At 41.2% G+C, this 21,162-nt stretch overlaps 1 protein-coding gene across 1 annotated transcript in view; it reads right to left on the bottom strand.

Annotated features, from left to right (window-relative positions):
• PSD (pleckstrin and Sec7 domain containing) overlaps positions 1-21,162 on the bottom strand; it is a 1,472,276-nt gene that overhangs the window by 100,522 nt on the left and 1,350,592 nt on the right. Inside the window, exon 12 of the mRNA XM_044056531.1 lies at positions 2,943-3,013. Within this exon, the coding sequence (XP_043912466.1) occupies positions 2,943-3,013 (71 nt within the window). The remainder of the gene's footprint in view (positions 1-2,942; positions 3,014-21,162) is intronic.

Raw genomic sequence — 21,162 nt, forward strand, 5'->3', positions numbered from 1 at the left:
TCCTCTTGACAAGTGAGGAAAGTGAGTATAAGAGCTGCTTTTCTTTAAGGAAGTGATGAAAGTAAGTACAAAACTGTTTTTCGCTAGGTAAAGAGGAAGATTGAGTGCTGTAGTAATTTGTAGCTTATTTAGTGCTAACAAGTTCTGAACAAGTGCTGACCACGAATAAGAAAATTCAAGTGCTAAAACTAAGAATCTGTACCTGGATCTTGTGGTAGATAGGCTTCCTACTTCTTACCACTCCCACTGATAAGCTAGAATGCTTCCCACCAACACAGAGAGGCTTGGGCGGGGGCCAGAAGCTTACAAACAGTCCTGGATACAGCAAATCTGTATCTGGACTAGACTAGTTACAGGAAAAGTGGGAAACAAGTGCAAATGTGGGCTTTTAAACCAGAAAGTTGAAAGAGATGGAAAAACTGCCAAACGGCCAATAAACTACAATTTCTGGGCAAAAAAACACTTTTGTGGTAGATAGGCTATCTAGTACTTACCACTCCCACTGATAAGATAGAAGGCTTCCCACCAACACAGAAAGGCTTGGGGGGCTCAGAAGCTTACAAACAGTCCTGGATACAACAAATCTGTATCTGGACTTGACTAGTTACAGGAAAGGTGGGAAAGAAGCGCAAACATGGGCTTTTAAACCAGAAAGTTGAAAGAGATGGAAAAACTGCCCAAATGGCCAATAAACTATATATGTATAGCTGGGAATGGTACACCACCCAGAGAAGTAGGCTCTAGCATGGTCAGGCATACTGGGAAAGCTCTCAAAAGACTAGCAGTCTGTCAATGGTGGTAGGAGAAAAAAGATGATTAAAAATGGAGTTATGCAGGAATAACAGGTGACTGTAAATCCATCTAGTATACTGCAACAGAGAAAGGCACAGTGTTCAGTGAATACATGAAGAATTTCCCTCTCTGAAATGTTTCCAGAATGAGGTAGTACATAGATGAGGTCTCCCAAGTGCTCTGTGCAAAAATAAAGCCTCCACTTTTCTCTCATCCATATCCATGATTGTTCATTCCAGAATTCTGCTTACCATAGCCATTCTTTCTTACAGAGTTTTGAATGGTTCAAACTATGATAATTTGGTTCCACTTGAAGACATCGAAATTCTAAACCATCGAAATTCATATGGTCGAGACCATATCATCGAGTGTTTAGAACATCAATGCTGTCAAGGGGAAGAAAAAGGTAAGTAAAAAAGGGAAAAAGCTAGTGTTTCTGCAGGGCAGAAAGGTGCCCTGCACACTGTGTCTGTGAATGTGCCATCTCTGTGATGGCACTGCAGACAGGGTGCAGGAAATCTCCCATTTAGCGCTTCTGCGTATATCGCTAAAATGGAGATTTCCCTTTACCCCACTGTAGTGCGATCTCGGAGTTGGTATATTAAAGTTGGGGGTGTGGGGGGCACAGGGGGGGAGAAGCCCCCCTTGCATAAAATAGTTTTTAGAGTTTTTTTCTTTTTTTTACGTTCCCTTTGAATCTTCGATGGTTTGAAACTAGATGTTCTGGTCTCGATGATCAGAATTTCGATGTTTCAAGCTTTCGATGATTCAAAGTAGAACTGATAATTCACAGGTCACAAACTTTTCTCTTGCCCTACTTTTTCTAATGTTGCTTATATTGGTTTGTACTTAGCTTTATTACAGGCACCTTCCAGATGTATGCTTTTCACAGTGCATTTTAGCTGCCCAGGCTCTGCCTACCCAGTTTTCCAGATGTTTGCAGACTGTCTCCTACATTCATGATTTCTATTCCCTATTTTAGTATGACCAGAAACCTATACAAAACAAATCAGTCAGAGAAATAGACTATCAATACAAATGTTAATTGATAAGTTACCAGTATTTTACTTGACTCCATCCCTCTACCACGACAGTGGTCTATGTGGTGTTCCATTCAAACAATTCTTTGACAACCTCACCAGACCATTTCCAATAAGTGTGCTCTTTACTTTGTGTGCTAGTCTATTAAGAGGAACTGAATCATTACTAAAGTGCAGTTGTACAGTATACCTCTGTGTTCCTCCTAACAGTTTACTTAGGAACCCATTTGCTAAGCTGAATCAGGTCATACTGGGAGAGATCTCATATCTGTAACATGATGATTTTCATTATCACATTACTCCCCTGTGTAAAATGTAATGCTACTTCTGATCTCCAGTATGACCCAGAGCGATTCCTCTCATATCTTTCACTCATTTGCCCTGCTTCCTTGATCTCTGTCCCTTTCCACAGATGTGCAAATGCTGCTGTTTTGCCTTCTTATTCCTCCTTTAGACTGTACAGTTGTATCTTAGTCAGGGACCTCTGTGTATCACGTATTAACAATGTTTACAATATCAAGGCATTAGAAAGGCAATGGTTTAGATTTTCATCAAGACTATGGACACTGGTACTCTTGAATTCGTTTGTCTTTGTTCTGGCTTCTTGTTACATCATCCATACCTTTGTGTTTGCCCCATTTCCCACACACACACAGTCTTTGTTGGCCTTATTTTCATTAGAATTTACACTAACTACTCTGAAGTTTTAAATGAAGAGATGTTTCTTCTGTGCTCCTCCAAGCTAGTTTAAATATTTGATAATGAAACGTTAAAATGTGTTCCCCAAGACCACTGCCTTCTCAGTCACGTGAATGTATTACAGCTCTCCAACAGCAAGCACTAAATGAAATGAAACCATCCTATTTCTTCACTCATTTAGAAGAGATGCATTGAAAAATAAACAAATGCCCCATCTGCTCACAATTCTGACGCAGAATCACAATAGTAATAATAATAATAATAATAATAATAATAATAAAACTGATGGCAAGTTTCATTTTACATACGTATTTAAATTGACCTTAAAACATCACATTATATCAGATGAGCTTAGATACTGAGCACTGGACACTTAAGCTGTTACTAAAACCATTGTGAAAAGTAGCTTACCTTTTGTAAGTACAAGATCATTCCCTTCAGTACAGCATGGAAGCTTTTCCAGCCTCTTCTACCACGGGGAGCTGTGAAAAAAAAAAAAAAAAACAAGCAAACATGAAACTATATCTGATTCCAACAAATGTCCCAGGTGTGATGTCTGAAATATACTTGAGCAAAAACCTGTGGTCATTCTTCAAGTTTAGTTCTTTATAAATTATTAACTATATAGGTTAGGGAATTATGTTTGGGTATCTGATCATAACCAGCTTATTATGTTTGAGACACGAATTCCAAGAAATTCACCTTGAGATCAAAGCCAGAGATGTAAATGTTGGCATTCATATAGATAGATAGAATACATAATAAAGGGTTATGATCTGTGACCCAATGATAATTCTTTGTACTGCATAGAGCTTTACCTCTTCCATGTACTACTGGAAAGGTAGGAAAAAGGCAGGAATGCTACTGACTTTCAAAATATTTGGAAGCTAGTAAGGCTACAAAAAAATGGCAGAAACATAGTGCCTCTCTGAAAAATGAAGAGCTTTTAAAGCTATTAACCAATTTATTTTGCCAAACCTTCTGTTTATAAGTTTGGCTGAGTGAAGCTCTAACAGCTTTCAAAAGTTGTTTTACCTTCTACCACTGGTCTTTGCCAACCAGCACTTTCCACTGTTAGGCCCTAGAGCTAGACTTGATCTTAACAGTACTTAAGTGTGCTTAACAAGTTTTTATTATGCACACCTCAACACTGTTAAGATTGGGTCTTGCACTAGGGACGTGCTTAACAAGTTTATCTTTTTTGGAATTTACAGAGCATAATCACAGCACTCCATGCATTACAAAGTCATTATGGGCTACGGTGTTACCATGCAATATCTTATCCCATTTTCTAGTACACAGACTTTCATAGCTATGATTCTGTTCACCTACCATGTTTTTTTTTTGTCATTTATTACACAGAAAGCTGTATAAAGAATTCATGTAGAAATCTGACTTCATTCCTATCTCTTCAGAGATCACAACTATGTGTAACATCTATGCGATGGATGTTCACAAAACTCCAGTTTCTGTAGTAAATCATGGACCTACCAGAAAAGCACACTGGCTTCCTTAGGTATAAATGTAACAGACTACCCTTTAAATACTGCAAAGAAGGAAAACCGATTCATTTTTGAAACCATGGTCCTAACTGCTAACCATATATGTGTGTGTGTGTGTGTGTGTGTGTGTGTGTGTGTGTGTGTGTGTGTGTGTGTGTGTGTGTGTGTGTGTGTGTTTTATATATATATATATATATATATATATATATATATATATATATATATATACATATATATAGATACATATATATATATATATATAGATATATATACATACACATATACATAGATAGATGCAGATATATTTTTTCAGTATGATAGAAATAGTAGACTATGGTGTGATGTTCATATGCTGTAAGAAGTTAATCTTTGCCACTTCCAATCCTTAGCATTTAGTGACATATAGACAGGAAACCTCTCCAATGACAACATAATGCAAGTATCTGCTTAACATATTTCACAATGTAACAGTATGCATCTAACCATATTTCAGAGCAAGGCTGCCCATCAGATTTGGACTCTGGATTCTTTTTTATGATGAAAGCTCTGAGATCTGACCTTGATATTAATGCTATTTAATCACTGTCTCAAAGCTGAGATGATTCATTTGGAGTTTGATCTTTGTTTATTCCTTGATTTTCAATCCTGTTTTTCTTTTGTTGTTTTCTAGAGCTATTAAGCTTTAGAAATTGATAGGCAGTATTTTCCACTGGTTGTTTGTAGAACAGATATATTTGTTACACTTTGTAAAAGGTGTAGCAGGCTTATGTAAAAGCCTGTTTTTGATGTTTACGTGTCTTTTATCTATGCTGTTTCTTTTCAGTGTTCTTCCTGTCTTTGTAAGCCTTAGCATTTTGCATTCATCAGTACTTATGATTTGCTACTGCAGCAACCATTTCCTTCTTTTAGGGGTGCTGCATGTCAAACACCTCATCTAGTGGATATGCTGATAGGGTCTCCAATAGGTCCCAGATTTTCGTATGGCCCTTGTCCTTGATCTCTCTTTGCTGTTTTTCCCAGCAGCTTTTGTAATCCCCTTTTTATCCTCTATTTGCTTGAAACTGGTTGACCTTGCTGTCTTATGCTTCCAGCTCCCCCTCAACCACTTTGGGACATGGAGGCCTCCTGGTCTTATGTTCCCATAGGACCTTGTCCATCTGCTAGCTGCAGATAGCAAAACTGCCTCCTTAGCTATGCTTCAGAAATTGGTATTGGCATACTCAGTGGCTACTTTTATCTTTTATCAGATTTGTTTATAGATCCTTAGTTGGCTATTGATCTGTGAGCATCTTAAGAAGACTAGTCCAGCGTTTCCATGGTAATTATTAGCCCTTATATTTTGCAATATGAATCTCCAAAGATGGGCCACACAAGGATGTGTTGGGTATTTACATGTTTCTTCTACCCATAGGGGCCATTAGTGCTAAACCAGAGGCAAATTTACAGTTACCCACTCATTTGTCAAAATGACATTTGAATAGAATAAGAGAAGTACTTTGCTTTACGTGGAGGTGAAGTCCTTCTGGCAGGTTCTGTTAATCATGCGAAAGATATTGAGGTCCTTTAAGTGGGTGCTTCTGATATCACTGGACTTCTGAATGTGTAATAGGTCTTTTAGAACAGGGCCTGTTGAGGCTGTATAAGAAAGTCAGTGTTTGCCTCTCAGTAGCCTGTATGATACTGAGAAAAGGCAAGATTTAGAGATGATGTGTAGTTCGTATGATTTATGGCTGATTTTTTTTTAGTGAGGAAGTGTTGTGGTCATTCCAGCTGTGAAAAAGTATCTTGACAGGTACATACTGAAAAGGGCATTATACTCAACGGTGAGCCTAGTGAGTGCTAGCTACAAAGAACAACAGTGTCCTTGGATCTAGACAACAAATCCTTCAATATAGGTTTTATAATGAAGAAAGAATCCCTTACAATAGTGGATGCATGATGACTAAAGGAATCCATTGTCAACATATGTTCCTGGATCTCTAGCTATGGGATCATTTTTTGGGGGGTGGGGTGAAGTTTTGTCAATGTGGTAGTTACAAAGGAAGTTATGGTTGTCAAAGGATAGATTATACATTTCTTGGCATTTAGTTAAGTTCATGACTTTGGCACCAACTATTTGTTTGGAAAAATCCTTCTTGTAAGATAAGTGTGACCTCTGGGGAATTTATGATGGCACCAAATATGCAATCATAAGTTCATAGATTAGTACTAGGCTAACTGCCCTTGCAAGCCATTTTAAGCCTAGCCAATTATCCTTTGTGAGACTCAAACCCTGCACCTTGTGTTTGTAAGGCAAACACCTTAACCATTAGGCCACCCATCATCTGCAAACTTGTTCAGCCGCAATCCCTTAACCTTAGTTTTGACTTCTGAGAAGTAAATGCCTAAGAGAAGTGGCCCAAGGACCAAACACTAGGGCACTGCATTTGTGACAGTTTTTTTACTTCCTGTGTTCTATTGTGTGTCAACTTGCTATCCAGTGAGCTAGATAGGGGGTTTAACATTTAGTTTTAATTTTTCCAAGTCTTTTGGGTTTCTAATACCATGAAGGGAATTAAAACTCATGAAATTAATAATGTTTCATACTCTGATGTTAACCAAAAATGCTCTTTGCAGCACCCACAATGTGTTCCCAAAACTGACTCCTGTAATATGGAATTACATGAATCTGTAGCATATCTAAATACAACTGTAAATTATTTATGAGACCCATTGATCCTACACTACTGTTGGAACGGTCTGGGAAATCCTTCATCCACATTGCTTTCATTTCTGCCTATTCTTAGCATTTACTTGGGAGAGTATATTTATGATGCCTGAGTGTGGGATGATGTAAAAGACCTTTGCAAGGTCTTGTCGAGAAAAGAACAGACATGGAAGACAGTCAGGCTAAGTAGGCAGTTCTTGCCCTTGATGAATCCAAAATGGGTCGGACTGAGAGTCTGTAGGTCACCCATATCCCTTTTAATTAGTTCTGTACTGATCCTTTCCATAGCCTTGAAGCAGAGTCTGGTCAGGTTTAAGGGTCTGTACTTAAACAGGTCTATTGTAGCTCCACTTTATGCAAGGGAATGACTATTGCTGTTATCCATCAATCTGACACAGAGCCTGTTTTAAGGCTAATGTTGAACAGCCTGTGTAGTGCAACTGATAGTTCTTATTTCAGGATAGCCAGCAAGGCAGCCTGGTATGTGATGTGGCCTCTTGGCCTTAGATAGTGCCTTCAGGACGTGTTCTTAGGTGATTTGAGGAGGGGGAGTTATCTGGGTATTGAACTGGAGAAAACTAAAGCAGAGAGGGAGGTGAAGTTGGAGCTGAATTTTTCTTCTAGTAGACTGGCTATGTCCTCTGGGTTTGAGTATGTGATCAAATGCTATTAGACCTGTGCAATGCTGGGCGTTGTTTCCAATATTTCTAACATAGTTTAAGAAGGCTTTGTGGTTATATTGCACCTGGGTGGCTACTTTTACCTCCTATCTAGTTTTAGTTGATCTAATTAGGATTCAGAATGTCTTGCTTATGTTAGCAAGTGCAATTCTTTTGAATTAGACTTATTTTTGCATGCAATGATTTATTTCTTTTATTATAGAGTATGTTTATATTAGAGTTACACCACAGCAGTTTATTTTAATTTTGCTTTCTATTTATTTTTGAGTGGGACAGATCATCTACGCAGCTATTTACATGTACATACAACTTGGTAGTAAAGGACTGCACATAAGCAGTGGGATAGTCGAGGTGGAAGGGGCTTTTGAATTTTGACAAGTCATCACTCAGTTTTAGTAGATTAGCCTTTCCATATCAAGAAATGCTTCTGGCTTCAGTCTTAAGGTGAATGTGACTGACCTGTGGTCCAATTTTACCAGAGAGGAGCTTACAATAGGCAGGGAGCAGAGCTGTCCCATATTGGTAAGGACCAAGTCCAGGATTTTATCTCCCCTAGTTGGAATGTGGACTAACTGGTCCAGGGAGTTTATATTTATGCAGTATTGAAATCAATGGGCATACATGCTTGAGGATGTATAACCTCCTAGCTGATGGTGGGATAGTTGAACTACTAGGAGGATGATGCTTGACTTAATACATATGAACTACATACTGCCGAGAAGGAGGTATGGCCCATGGAGGACACACAGGGAGATCTATGGTTAGCTATGATGTGATAAAAGGGTTTTGTGCACAATAAGTAAAACACAGAGGAGTTCCACATCATAATCTTGTCTAATGAGTCTGGAGGTAAAATTGTTTTTAAAAAAAATCGAGACATCTCCACTCTTAATGCCAACTTCTAACGTACTGGGCCTGTACAAGTCATAGGCATGAAGCTCTCCACTGATGGAGTGCTATTACTTGTGCTGAATCAGGTCTCTGGGATGATGCATATACCTACATTTTCCAAGGTAAGTAGTGTGTGTAGGTTGTGGAGTTTTATGTCAAGGTTCCTAAAAGTGAGCAGCAATACCTTAATGCTACCTGATTCTGTTTAGTTATGTTGTGATTTTTAGAAGACCGAACTTGCCTAAAAGTACAATGGGGGTGAACAGGTTTTCAGCTAATATACAGACACTTTGGGGTAAAAGGTGCAGGCCATCCAATGCAAAACAGTTTGGACAGTGTAACATCTTTTTTCCAGGCTGATAGCTGTTCTTACTGGGTAAGCTGAAATGTCAGCAGTCATTTACTGATCTGGTCTTTGGGCCTGTGCTTAGTGGCAGATTAATTTATGTCTGCTCAGCATTTGCTGCACCTAACTCAGTGTGTTTACACCAGTCCCCTGTAACCTGATTTGCCTTGTATTGTGCCCCCATTCATGCTATCTTCGGTTGATTTACTTCTGGCCTTCCCATGGACCACTCCTATATTTTGTCAAGTAAATGATTAGCCAAGAGCCGTATTTGGTTCATTAATAAACTAGCATGAGTTATGGCCATCTTTCTTTTGGTCTATACAATAATGGGAAAGCCTTTGCTATTTCCTAGACAGCAGTCCCTGTGTTCCCCCTCTAGACTTCCTTCCTATATCATGATCATATTGGTTCCCTGACACTGGTTATCTAAGCATAAATTAGCTCTCTGAGTCCTCTTTTCACCTTTAGGGTAGCCAATCTGCAAGCCATATGGTCAGATTCTTACCATCCCTCACCTCCCATTCCCTTTCTTCCTTTTCAACTTAAGGTAGTGCCTAGCACTGCTGATTCTAAAGCTAGAGGAAGCATGGTCTCCCCACAACATTACTCCCCTGTTTTTTCCATTTAAGGGGTACTGCTGTTATTCCACCACCATACTGCTAGATAGATGATTACATGATCATGTTAATTCTAGCCTTGATTGATTGGATCAAGTAGCCTAATTAGTCAAGACTTCCTTGGTCACATTTTCCTTTTGGAACATGACTGGCTTTATGTCTTTTCTCTTTTTGTCTGATTATCTCTCTAGATATTCAGTTTGCTTACACACACACTACATCTGACATGTTTAGTTGGGAATCTAACAACTCTCTGAAGGGTATAAGTCTAAGCACTAACAGTGCAAAAAGGTTGCTCTGAAAACTGAAAAAGGTGATCTTGTCTTTTTCCCCACTAATGTGCAACAATGGAGTTAGTTTATGTGAGTTAGGGGTGCAGAAAACACTTTGTTTTTAGTTCAGTGAAGGTGGCTTCAGCACTACCTCTTTGAATTACTGGCCCTCAGACAAACTGCATCATAGAGTCATCATAAATTTGATTATAGTTGATTGCATAAAAGCTTCATTGTATAAGTTTATAGGTGTTTACTAGGGTAATGACCACAAGGGCCTTTTTAAGCCTAGCCATGTATCCCAAACCTCTGACAAGTTCTGGTACCCTTGATGTAGTATAAGCATGGGGTTGGGAGAAGAAATGCTGTTTTTTCAAAGAAAATTAAACTGCATTAGTCTGTTCATAGTAGCACCTTGTTGGCTTTGTTTATTATGGTAACTGTGCACCATTTCAAGTTCAGTGGAATTGTATTGTTAAATGGTCTGCTGAAGTGTGTTATAATATATCTTAGCTATGACCTCCACATTCAGGCTTCCCTTCTTCTCAGCCATGCCTCCCAGATACCTGAAGCTGTTAATTCGTTCCACTACTTTCCCTTTTATCTCAGTTCTCATATTCTTTTGAACTTCACCATTTGCTGTCATTACAACTGTCTTACATTTACTCATTTTCATCCCATGTGCCTTCAGTTTTGCATTCCATTCCCCTGTCCTCTGCTGAAGTCCTTCTTTGGAGTCTGCCTGTAATGCTACATCGTCTGCATACATCAATTTTGTTGTTCTCTCCCCTCTGACCTGTTTGTTGTATGGTGTATTGTTATAATGTGAATTATCCATGTCAAGAACAATTTAATTACAGGAGGAAAAACTGGAGTATTTACTTATTGGAGACAGACTTACAAGGTATTGCAGTGCACCTTAACGGAGGATAATGGACATCATAGACTAAGCAAGACAATTTGGACTTCATGTAAATTCTTCAGGTGAGAAGTTATTTTCTGTCTGAACAGATACATGTTTCTAGTACTGGGTTTTAACTGGGTTTTATGTATGTAAACATGCATGTAATAGTTACTTGATTTGTTATGATTGTTTGTTTGTTAGCCAGTGTTAATCAGGAAAGAAAGCTGACTCATATGGATCTTTTTCCAGACTCGGGACAAGAGTACTTGTCTTGTTTTATGAGCGTCTCTGATGTAGAATGAAGGAAGTAGATTCTGAGAGAATCAAAGCCAGGAATATAGAATATAGCTTGGTCACAGTTCATAACCTCAAATGTCTGCATTAGCTGTCAGGTTTTCTGGCTTATAAAATTTAAACATCATGAAAAATAAAATGAGGCAGAGTTTAGGGTTACAATCATATCCACAAAGCTGCAAGATAAAGAATTTAAAAGGAAGAATGCAAAAGTCAAGCATACTGTTGTGCTAGATCATCTTGAAAGAAAGCAGACTAAAACTGGGGTCTTTTATCTTAAAAGAATGGCCAAACATACTTGCCTTAGTCAATAAGAAACTATTAGAATTACAGTGTTAAAAGATAGAAAAGAAATAACCATTTTTTATATAAATGAGAAGCATGAAGGAGGAGATCTGTACAGAAAACAAATCACCTTTAAAGCACTCAAGAAAGGATCTTGAACACAGTTAAGGTAGAGTGAAACATGATGTACACTATGAGGGTACTCAGGTAAGGCAGAGTGAAAGGTACTGTGCACTATGATGGGACTCATGTAGGGGAGTGTGACGCCCATGCCCAGGCCCAGCAATCAAGGAGCCTCAATCCTCGCCACTAACACCAGAGTTACATACATGAGGAAAGGATAACAAATACAGACAGTAAAGTGCAATGTCCCTTAAGAGCACACAGAGATCACAGTCAGTCCAGGGCTGCTTGCTCCCTTGCTCCCCAGGTCCCCAATAAGACTCCCCACTGGCACAGCTATAGGATCCAGATCTCATCCTAGCTGGGCAAGCTAAAATCTCCAGCACCCTCTCTGTCCAACCAGTGTTTTGTGTCCCTGCCCAAGTAGCTGACACACACACACTTTGAGATAAGAGGTTATACAACCACACAAAATCTTCTGGGGAAGGCTGGCACAGGTTTTCCAGCTGTGCCTCTTTTACCCAGAATATACAGTTGTACCGGCTGCCACCACCACCAAGCTAATACTATCAGCTACCCAAAGGCCCTTAAAAGGGTGTCCAATTATTACTGTGCAATATTATTATCCAATTGGTAAGTGTGACTAATCAGTCAAGGCTTATTAGAGTGGCTTTGCACAGTAAACTCTATAAATATGCAATGTAGTCTAGACTTTAACTTATCTTTACACAAACCGGCCACAGGTTTTAAAATATTTAATAATAAATAATTAAAACAAGACAATACTTTCTACTACACAGTCAGTGCTAGTCAAGAGTTCAGAGATCACACAGAAATACTTAAAATAAATCAGTAGTACAGTTCTGATATCACAGAAAAACACTTAGTCTAAACTTTCTAATTTCTAGCTCTTTAAAAGAAAACACAAGTCTAAGATAACTTACATAAGACAACAAGCAGAGTGCTGATGAGTTGGATATCAAGATAAAAATGCTTAATAATCTCTGGTTCTCACTGCTTAAATTGAAACTGCAGTTGTGCTAAAACATTACATCATTTCACACTTTCTTGGTGTTCCCAGGTTGACAGAAACTGCATTTACATTCTTTTACACTTAGAGCAATAAAGGACATTCCATATGTAAATTCTGGTCATTAACTTTACCTTAAAACAATAGACAGGAAGCCTTCATCTAGCCAGACTGGAGTTGACTTTAGATCAAAGGGTCACAACATTCTTTTACTGGGTCAGTAGAGAGCACTGCTGCCACATTATTGTAACAGAATCTTGTTTTCATTTAAGACAAGCCTGTGATTCACATTCATATTTACAAATGATAGAATTATGTATAAAATTCTATCTGGCTTGGCTGGCAGCCTTCACCCATCTCTACCAGTCTTCACATTTCTCCCTCCCCACAGAGATCTCAAACTAGTTTTTCAAGTGACTCTTGAGAAACACCGCTTGAGAGGGTTAGATCTAACTGAGCGTACCTCACCCCATTCCCTGTCTTGAGAGCCCATCTGCATTGGCATTGCTAATCCCACTGCAGTGCTGCACTGACATATCATATGCTTGAAACCCAGGCTCCATCTTGGCAACTTGGCATTTTGCTGACTGGCTCTGTTAAACCATATTAGGGGGTTGCGATCTGTCATAACAGTGAATTTCCTTCCGTACAGTTAAGGCTGGAGTTTCTGCAGTGCCCACACTATGACAAGATATTTATTTTCTACAGCTGCATAGCATTCCTCCTTGGGTTGGAGCCTATGACTGAGATAAACCACTGGGTGCTCTTCCCCTTCTGAAGAAATCTGGCTAAGTACAGCCCCCCACCCCATGGTTTGAAGCAGCAACCTGCACAACAAATTCTTTGCTGTAATCTGGACTGGGTAACACAGTGGGCCCTCCCAAAGCTTCTTTAAACTTCTGGAATGCCTGCTCACATGCTGGGGTCCACACTACCTTATCTGACCTGTTCTTCCTTGTCAGGTCTGTGAGGGGAGCAGCTATGGTACTATAACTGAGAATGAGCTTTCTGTAGTACCCTGCTGTCCATAAAAATGCCTTCATCTGCTTTTTAGTAACAGGTACAGACCATTCCTGAATGGCTTCCACTTTGGCAGGTTCTGGCCTTATCTTACCAGTCCCCACTCTATGTCCTAGGTAGGAGACCTCTGCCATACCCACCTGACTTTGCTTAGCTTAATGATCAACCCTGCCCTCTGCAGTCTGCCCAACACCTCCCTGACATGCTGAAGGTGCTCTGGCCAGGAATGGCTGTAGATGGCAATATCATCTAGGTAAGCAAGGGCAAACTCTCCTGCTCCAGCTATGACATTATCTACCAGCCTCTGGAAAGTTGCTGAGGCATTCTGCATCCCAAAGGGCATCTTTGTGAACTCATACAAGCCAAAAGGAGTCACAAAGGCTGACCTCTCTAGCACTGGGAGTCAAGGGCACCTGCCAGTAACCCTTGGTAAGATCAATGGTTGTAAGATACTTAGCCCCACCCAGCTGCTCTAGGGCCTCATCTGTCCTAAGCATGGAGTAAGCATCTGACTCTGTGTGACTATTTAATTTCCTGTAGTCCACACAGAACCTGGTGTTGTCATCTTTCTTTGGCACCAGCACCACTGGGGAGGCCCAGGGACTGTTGGACTCTTGATTCACCCCAAGTTTCAACATCTCCTGTACCTCCTCCCTCAGGGTCTGACTTTCTCAGGCACTCTATAAGGGGCCTGCCTAATAGGCCTTTGGGGTCCTGTATCCACCTGGTGCTGCACCAGGTGGGTGCACCCTGGTTTCCCAGTGAAAATGTCCCCATATTCCTGCAACACTGCTTGGATTTATCGAACCTGGGTAGGAGATAGCTGCTGGGACATTGCTACCCCTTCCACTGAGGTGTCAGCCCAAGCCTCACTGAGGAGATCAGTCCCCAGATCTCCCTCAGACTCCTCCTACAATCCACTGCAAATGCACAGCACAAGGGCTTCTCTATCATGGTAAGGTTTCATCATGTTAACATGGTACAATTTGTGCCCCTGCTGTCTGCCTAGCAGTTCAACCATATAGTTAACATCACTTACCTTTCTTACCACCTTGTAGGGTCTCTCCCAAACTACTTGCAGCTTGTTGTGTCTGACAGGAATGAAAACCATTACCTGCTGCCCCACAGCATACTCTCTAGCTCGAGCATTCCTGTCATACCACACTTTTTTCTGTTGTTGGGCTTCTGCCAGGTTCTCCTGGGCCAAGCCCATGAGTTCCCTGAGCCTTGTCCTGAGGTTTAGGACATATGCCACAACAGACTCCTTGTGAGACTAGCACTCACCTTCCCACTCATCTCAAATTAAATCTAGAGGTCGCCTCACCCTATGCCCATACAGCAACTCAAAGGGTGAAAACCCTGTGGATTCCTGGGGAAGTTCTCTGGAAGCAAACAGATGGGACAAATATTTGTCCCACTCCCTCTTAAACTGATCTGAAAATGCCCGTAGCATGGATTTGATTGTAGAGTTTAACCTCTCAACAAGACCATTAGTCTGGGGTTGGTCTTCATGTGCTTCCCCCCCACAGGACTTCCACAGACAAGCCAGCAGGTCTGGCATGAAACTGGCACCTCTGTCAGTCAGTATTTCTTTTGGGAAACCTACCCTGCTAAAAATCTCTAACAAAGCATTTCCCACCTTTTCTGCCTCAATGGAGGACAAAGCCACTGCCTCAGGGTATCGTGTAGCATAATCCACTACCACTAGGATATACTTTTTCCCTGTGGAACTTGGGGTACTCAGAGGACCCACAATATCCATAGCTATGCTCTGAAATGGCTCCTCAATCACAGGCAAAGGCATTAAAACAGCTCTCACCTTGTCTCCTGTCTTGCGTGCCTTTTGGCACTGCTCACAGGTCCTGCAGTCCCTGTTACATCTCTGGAAATTCCAGGCCAAAAGAAGTTCTGCATAATACGCCTCTTGATACATTTTATGCCCATATGACCTGCAAAGGGAATATCATGGGCTATGGCTAGAAGCTCCAGATGGTAGGCTCTAGGCACTACCAACTGCTGTACTCTCTCTCACCTTCTAGCCCTCCCTCAGGAGTCCACTCTTTGTATAGTAACCCTTAGTCCCAGTATACAGATTCCCCCTTTCCTTGAGGATCGGATGCCTTCCTAGCTACCTGCCTCAGGCCTTGCAATGTAGGGTCTGAGAGCTGAGCCTATCTCAATTCTCTCCGTGTAACCCTTCCCAGCTCCCCTTCCACAGGAAGTCTGGCATCCTCTGACAGTGGTGCCTCACTGTCAGCCTGGATACTACTACTCACCTCTACATTTGCAGTCACTCTATCTAAGGGAACATCAGTACCCACAAGCAGCTGTGGCTCACACCTAAAGTAACCACCTCACCAGTCCTGGTTGCAAGTATGCAGTCTGTCTAGGTCTCCCCCAGGCTACCAGACCCACATGTTTGTCTCCTAGCATGACCGCGTGTAACTGCATAAGCACATAGTACTACCTCATCCAAATCCTTCCCTTTCAGCACATCTGCAGGATGGTAGTTTAATACCCCTGTTGTCTCAAGACAACCTACTATTGGCATTTTGTCTTTCCCACTTACTGGCTCCCTCAACTTCGGTTCCACACCTTGCCTCCATGGACACCTGTATGCTCCATGGCCCCACCGGTTGCATTCAAAACATTTAAACCTAGCTCCTGGATGTGTACCTGGACTAGTGGCTTCCCCTGCTACTGGCAGATTCTGTTGTGGCAGTCTGTGCTGCCCACCATGGGTTCCTTTAAGACCCATGAGCAGTACTGGGGATCCCCTTCATGTCCAGAGCACCCTGCTTGGCAGGGATAGGTCTCCCTTTCTTCCCCAACTCATCTGAAGCAGCACATTGTCTATCAGCTAACCAGATCATCATGTCCTCAGGCACAGTGCTAAGGGCTTGTTCCCTCACCAAAAGGACTGCCAGCCCTTCAAAAGTGGTGACCTGACATCCATACACCCACCTATGGAAATAAGTGTTCAGTTCAGCAATATATTCGCACACACTTTCATCTGCCTTGTGTCTATGCTCAAAAAACATTTTCCTATACATTTCAGGTGTTAACTTAAACAGTTCTAAAAGACATTTCTTTACAGCAGTATAATCAAAACATGCAACCTCAGACATTTTGGACAGAACAGTTACAGTTTTACCATGGAGTAAGGGGGTCAGGAACCGTACTCAGAGCCCTTGGTCAACTTCATACTGTTTACATACCCTCTCAAACATATGAATGAAACTATCAAAATTATCCTCCTCTTTAAACTGCAGAAGAAATTTACTGACCTTTTGTGCTTTTAGGGTCCAGTTACTCCCTTCCCCATTACCTCCATGACTCTGGCGAAGTCAGCATCTCCTTCTCATGCTGCGTCTGCATCTCTTGTTCCTCAGCTTGCAGACATAACAGTTTCTCATTCTCCTCAGCCTGCAAACATCACAGTCTCTCATTTGCTTCTAATTCCACACGCCTGGCCTCCAACTCAAGTCTCTTTAGCTCCAGCTGGATTTTTAAGTCCACTGCAGAAAGTTTGAGCTGTCCATTCTCCGAGGGATTTATATCTCCACTGCCAGCCTGATTGTCCTCCTCGTTGCTGTTTTCTGATGCAGCTGTAACCAAGGCTGCAATCAGGTCTGCCTTAGTCAGGTTTCCATGCACCAGTCCCCTAGCCTGGCACATCTCTGCCAGCTGGCTCCTTGTCACCTTTCCATACTCCTCTGCTGACATGCTGCCTGCTCACCCTGACTAAGCTAACAAAAGAAATAAAACAACTGTGATCTGAACTCTGAGTATTCACTACATGGCTGATTTAGAGTACAAAACACCTTCAAGGCTCACTGTACACAAGTTACAGGATTAACTCTACCCAGACCACTACAAGCCAATTAGTATTTACCAGCTAATTAATATGTGATGTGGATATCCCACCGCTGCCAAACACAGATGTGACACCTGTGCCCTGGCCCAGCAATCAAGGAGCCTCAATCCACACCACTAACACCAGAGAGCGTGTCTCATATATGAGGAAAAGATAACAAATACACACAGTAAAGTGCAATTTCCCTTAAGAGCACACAGAGATCACAGTCAGTCCAGGGCTGGCCGCTCCCTTGCTCCCCAGGTCCCCAATAAGACTCCCCACTGGCAAAGCTATAGGGTCCAAATCTCAGCCTAGCTGGGCAAGCTAAAATCTCCAGAACCCTCTCTGTCCAACCAGTGCTTTGTGTCCCTGCCCAAGTAGCTGACACACACAAACTTTGAGATAAGAGGTTATACAACCACACAGGCACTTCTGGGGAAGGCTGGCACAGGTTCTCCAGCTGTGCCCCTTTTACCCAGACTATACGGTAGTACCAGTTGCCACCACCCAGCTAATATTATCAGCTACCCAAAGGCCCTTAAAAGGGTGTCCAATTATTACTGTGCAATATTATTATCCAGTTGGTAAGTGTGACTAATCAGACAAGGCTTATTAGAATGGCTTGTACAATAAACTCTATAAATATGCAATGTACTCTAGAGCTTAACATATCTCTACAGAAAACAGTCACAGTTAAAAGGTTTTAAAATATTTAATAATAAATAATTAAAACCACAAGACAATACTTTCTGCTACACAATCAGTGCTAATCAAGAGTTCAGAGATCCCACAGAAATACTTAAAATAAATCAGTAGTACAGTTCTGACATCACAGAAAAACACTTAGTCTAAACTTTCTAATTTCTAGCTCTCTAAAAGAAAACACAAGTCTAAGATAACTTACATAAGACAACAGACAAAACTGCTTAATAATCCCTGGTTCTCACTATTTAAATTGAAACTGCAGTTCTGCTAAAACATTACATCATTTTACACTTTCCTGGTGTTCCCAGGCTGGCAGAAACTGTATTTACATTCTTTTACAATTAGAGCAATAAAGGACTCTCCGCATGTAAATTCTGGTCATTAACTTTAGCCTTAAAACAACAGGCAAGAAGCCTTCATCTAGATGGACTGGAGTCGATTTTAGATCAAAGGGTCACAACATGCTTTTACTGGGTCAGTAGAGAGCACCATTGCCACATTTTTGTAACAGCATTTTTGTAACAGCATTTTTTTTCATTTAAGTCAACAAGCCTGTGATTCACATTCATATTTACAAATGATAGAATTCTGTATAAAATTCTATCTGGCTATGCTGGCAACCTTCACCCATCTGTACCAGTCTTTACAGGGAGAGTGAAAGGAAGTATGCACTATGAGGAGACTCATGTAGGGGAAAGAGAAAGGTGGCGTGCACTATGAGGGGACTCAGGTAGGGGGGAGTGAAAGGTGATGTGCACTATGAGGGGACTCAGATAGGGGAGAGTGAAAGGTGGTGTGCACTATCTGAGTCCCCTCATAGTGCACATCACCTTTCACTCCCCTCTACCTGAGTCCCCTCATAGTGCACGCCACCTTTCACTCTCCCCTATGAGGGTACTCAGATAGGGGGAGAATGAAAGATGGTGTGCACTATGAGGGAACTCACATAGGGGAGAGTGAAAAGTGGTGTGCACTATGAGGGGACTCAGACAGGGGAAAGTGAAAGGTGGTGTACACTATGAGGGTAGATACTTAGGTAGGGAGAGAGTAAAAGGTGGTGTGCACTATGAGGAGACTCAGATAGGGGAGAGTGAAAGGTGGTGTGGTGTGAACTATGAGGGTACTTAGGGGAGATTGAAATGTGGTGTGCACTATGAAGGTACTCAGGGGAGTGTAACAGATGGCGTGCACTATAAGAGGACTCACATAAGGGAGAGTAAAAGGTGATGTGTACTATGAGAGGACTCAGATAAGGGAGAGTGAAAGGTGGTGTGCACTATGAGGGGACTCAGCTAAGGTAGAGTGAAAGTGACAGTCAAGATCCTGATATACTGTTTAACTCAGCCATTTCACCAGTGCAATGTGCTCTTATGAAGGAGTATAGCTGTCAACCAAATGCTGAAAGACATGGAAGTCTATTTTTCTTTCTTGGCTATCCTTCATAACTACTAGGAATGTGTGCCACCTTACTTATGCATGATGCAGTTGAGGTGCTGCTCATTACTGCCCGTGGAACTCCTTTCTGTACACAGTTGTTGAATACTCTGACTACTAATTGCACTGATAATATCTCCTTTTCCCACTTGGGGGAATCAAGGATTCTTCACCATCAAAGACCCAAGATGAGCCATTAGCTTGTGCCCTAACCAGCTGCTCAAGAACTTGAGAAGATAAGAAAGCAACCAACCAACCTAATGTTTGGACTGCTGATGCCCACTAGTTCAACCCCTTCATAAAAGACAGTCAGAAGGATAAGCATACCCCCACAGTCCATTTATTGGCACCATTTATTTCTCAGAATTATGGCAACTTCCTCATCTCCAGCGTGATAAAGGCTGAAGTGTGGCCTAATATGTTTAGGGAAAAAAACTGAAAATGTAATTATGTCAAAGACCTTCAGAACTTTATTAACTTTGTCTTAAGATGTGATAACATTAAATACAACCTCTTCTCTAGCCTTGGATACATGAACCAGTGACTGAAACAATCTGATACCTTGTACCATTTTTCCTGACAAATGAAACTGTTGCAACAACCCCCCCATATTCATAAATATCCTGTGCAGTTGTGTACCGTATCCTTGCATCCCAGACGTGTCAGTAGCAAGATTCAACACATACCTTTCTACTGATAAAAAGACATAGTGTTTTCATGAATTACACAGCGATGTGCATAGTACATGTGTTCACCAGTGTCAGAGGGGCAGTCATGCATTGACCCATGTACCTAGGAAGGTAAGTTTGAGCAAACAATACAATACAAGTGACTCCGAAACCCACACAGAATAAGAAAATCGTAAGTATCACCTCATCAAAACAATTGGATGAAGAGCTAGCTAGAGAAAGAGACTAATCGTACTGACTATGCACAGCTCTATTAGTTCTATACTAAAAACTACTGAAGGGAATGAGGGAATATTTTTAAAAATAAGAACAGAGAGCTTTAGCATCAAGCAAGGTTTATCAAACCACCTGAGTAGCACAGAGTACCAGCTGTAAATCTGACAGTACAGTAAACAGGAAGCTTATTCATGTGGCCTCCAGTGAAATACTTTAGAAGAGAAAAATATACATGTATGCAGGGCTATACTAGACCAGAGGAGAAACATGCAACAAGCCAGAGGGGTCACCAGCAGAGGCAGTAGATATTTGCATCATATAAGAAAGCCTACAGGTAAAGGAGAATCTCAAAAATGCCTAGAAAAGAAACAGAAGCATGGAGGAAATCCAAACTTGGTGCAGGCCAGATACAATGAGGACAAGGAAAGCAGAAAAATCAAGGAAATACTTAATCTTAAGTTAAAAATGTGAATAAATCTATAAACTTACAGAATCAAATTCTTCAGACAGTTAGCATAGAAAGGATTCAGGTATACTCATCAAAGGCATCTTTGGCATAAGTTGTTGCTGTTGTGTCTTTCGGCTTTTCCCGGTTAGGGGTCGCCACAGCAGAACTCCGGTCTGCTAATGATTGGCAGTAGATTTTTATGTGCCGAGTTGCCTGCCCTGATGCACAACCTTCAACGAAGGTACGCCCATTCACGCATGTCTCCACATAGAAGACGCTTTAGCTGAGAATCGAACAGGACGATAAGTAAAATATTAAAAAAATGTTCAAAACTGCCTTTAGCAAACATCCAAAGACCAATTTTTTGTAAGGGGGGCAAGACGTCTGCTTCCTCCATGTGGCAAACCCCTGGACTTATTTATGTGAACTCTGAGGTCAACAGCAGTGGAAAAAGAGGCAAACTCTACTGTCTGCAAATATAGTTTCTGCTAGAAAACTTTGAGCTTTTTGTGTTCAGTGAAACTGTCTTCAACAGATCAGCCCAGTAAAACCATGGCACCATAATTGCAACATAAAACTTTATCACATGGAAATGGTTAGTGTATG

The sequence above is a fragment of the Protopterus annectens genome, chromosome 14.part0 (genome assembly GCF_019279795.1).
Source record: "Protopterus annectens isolate FY-2018-M chromosome 14.part0, PAN1.0, whole genome shotgun sequence".
In the NCBI taxonomy this organism is placed as follows: domain Eukaryota; kingdom Metazoa; phylum Chordata; order Ceratodontiformes; family Protopteridae; genus Protopterus; species Protopterus annectens.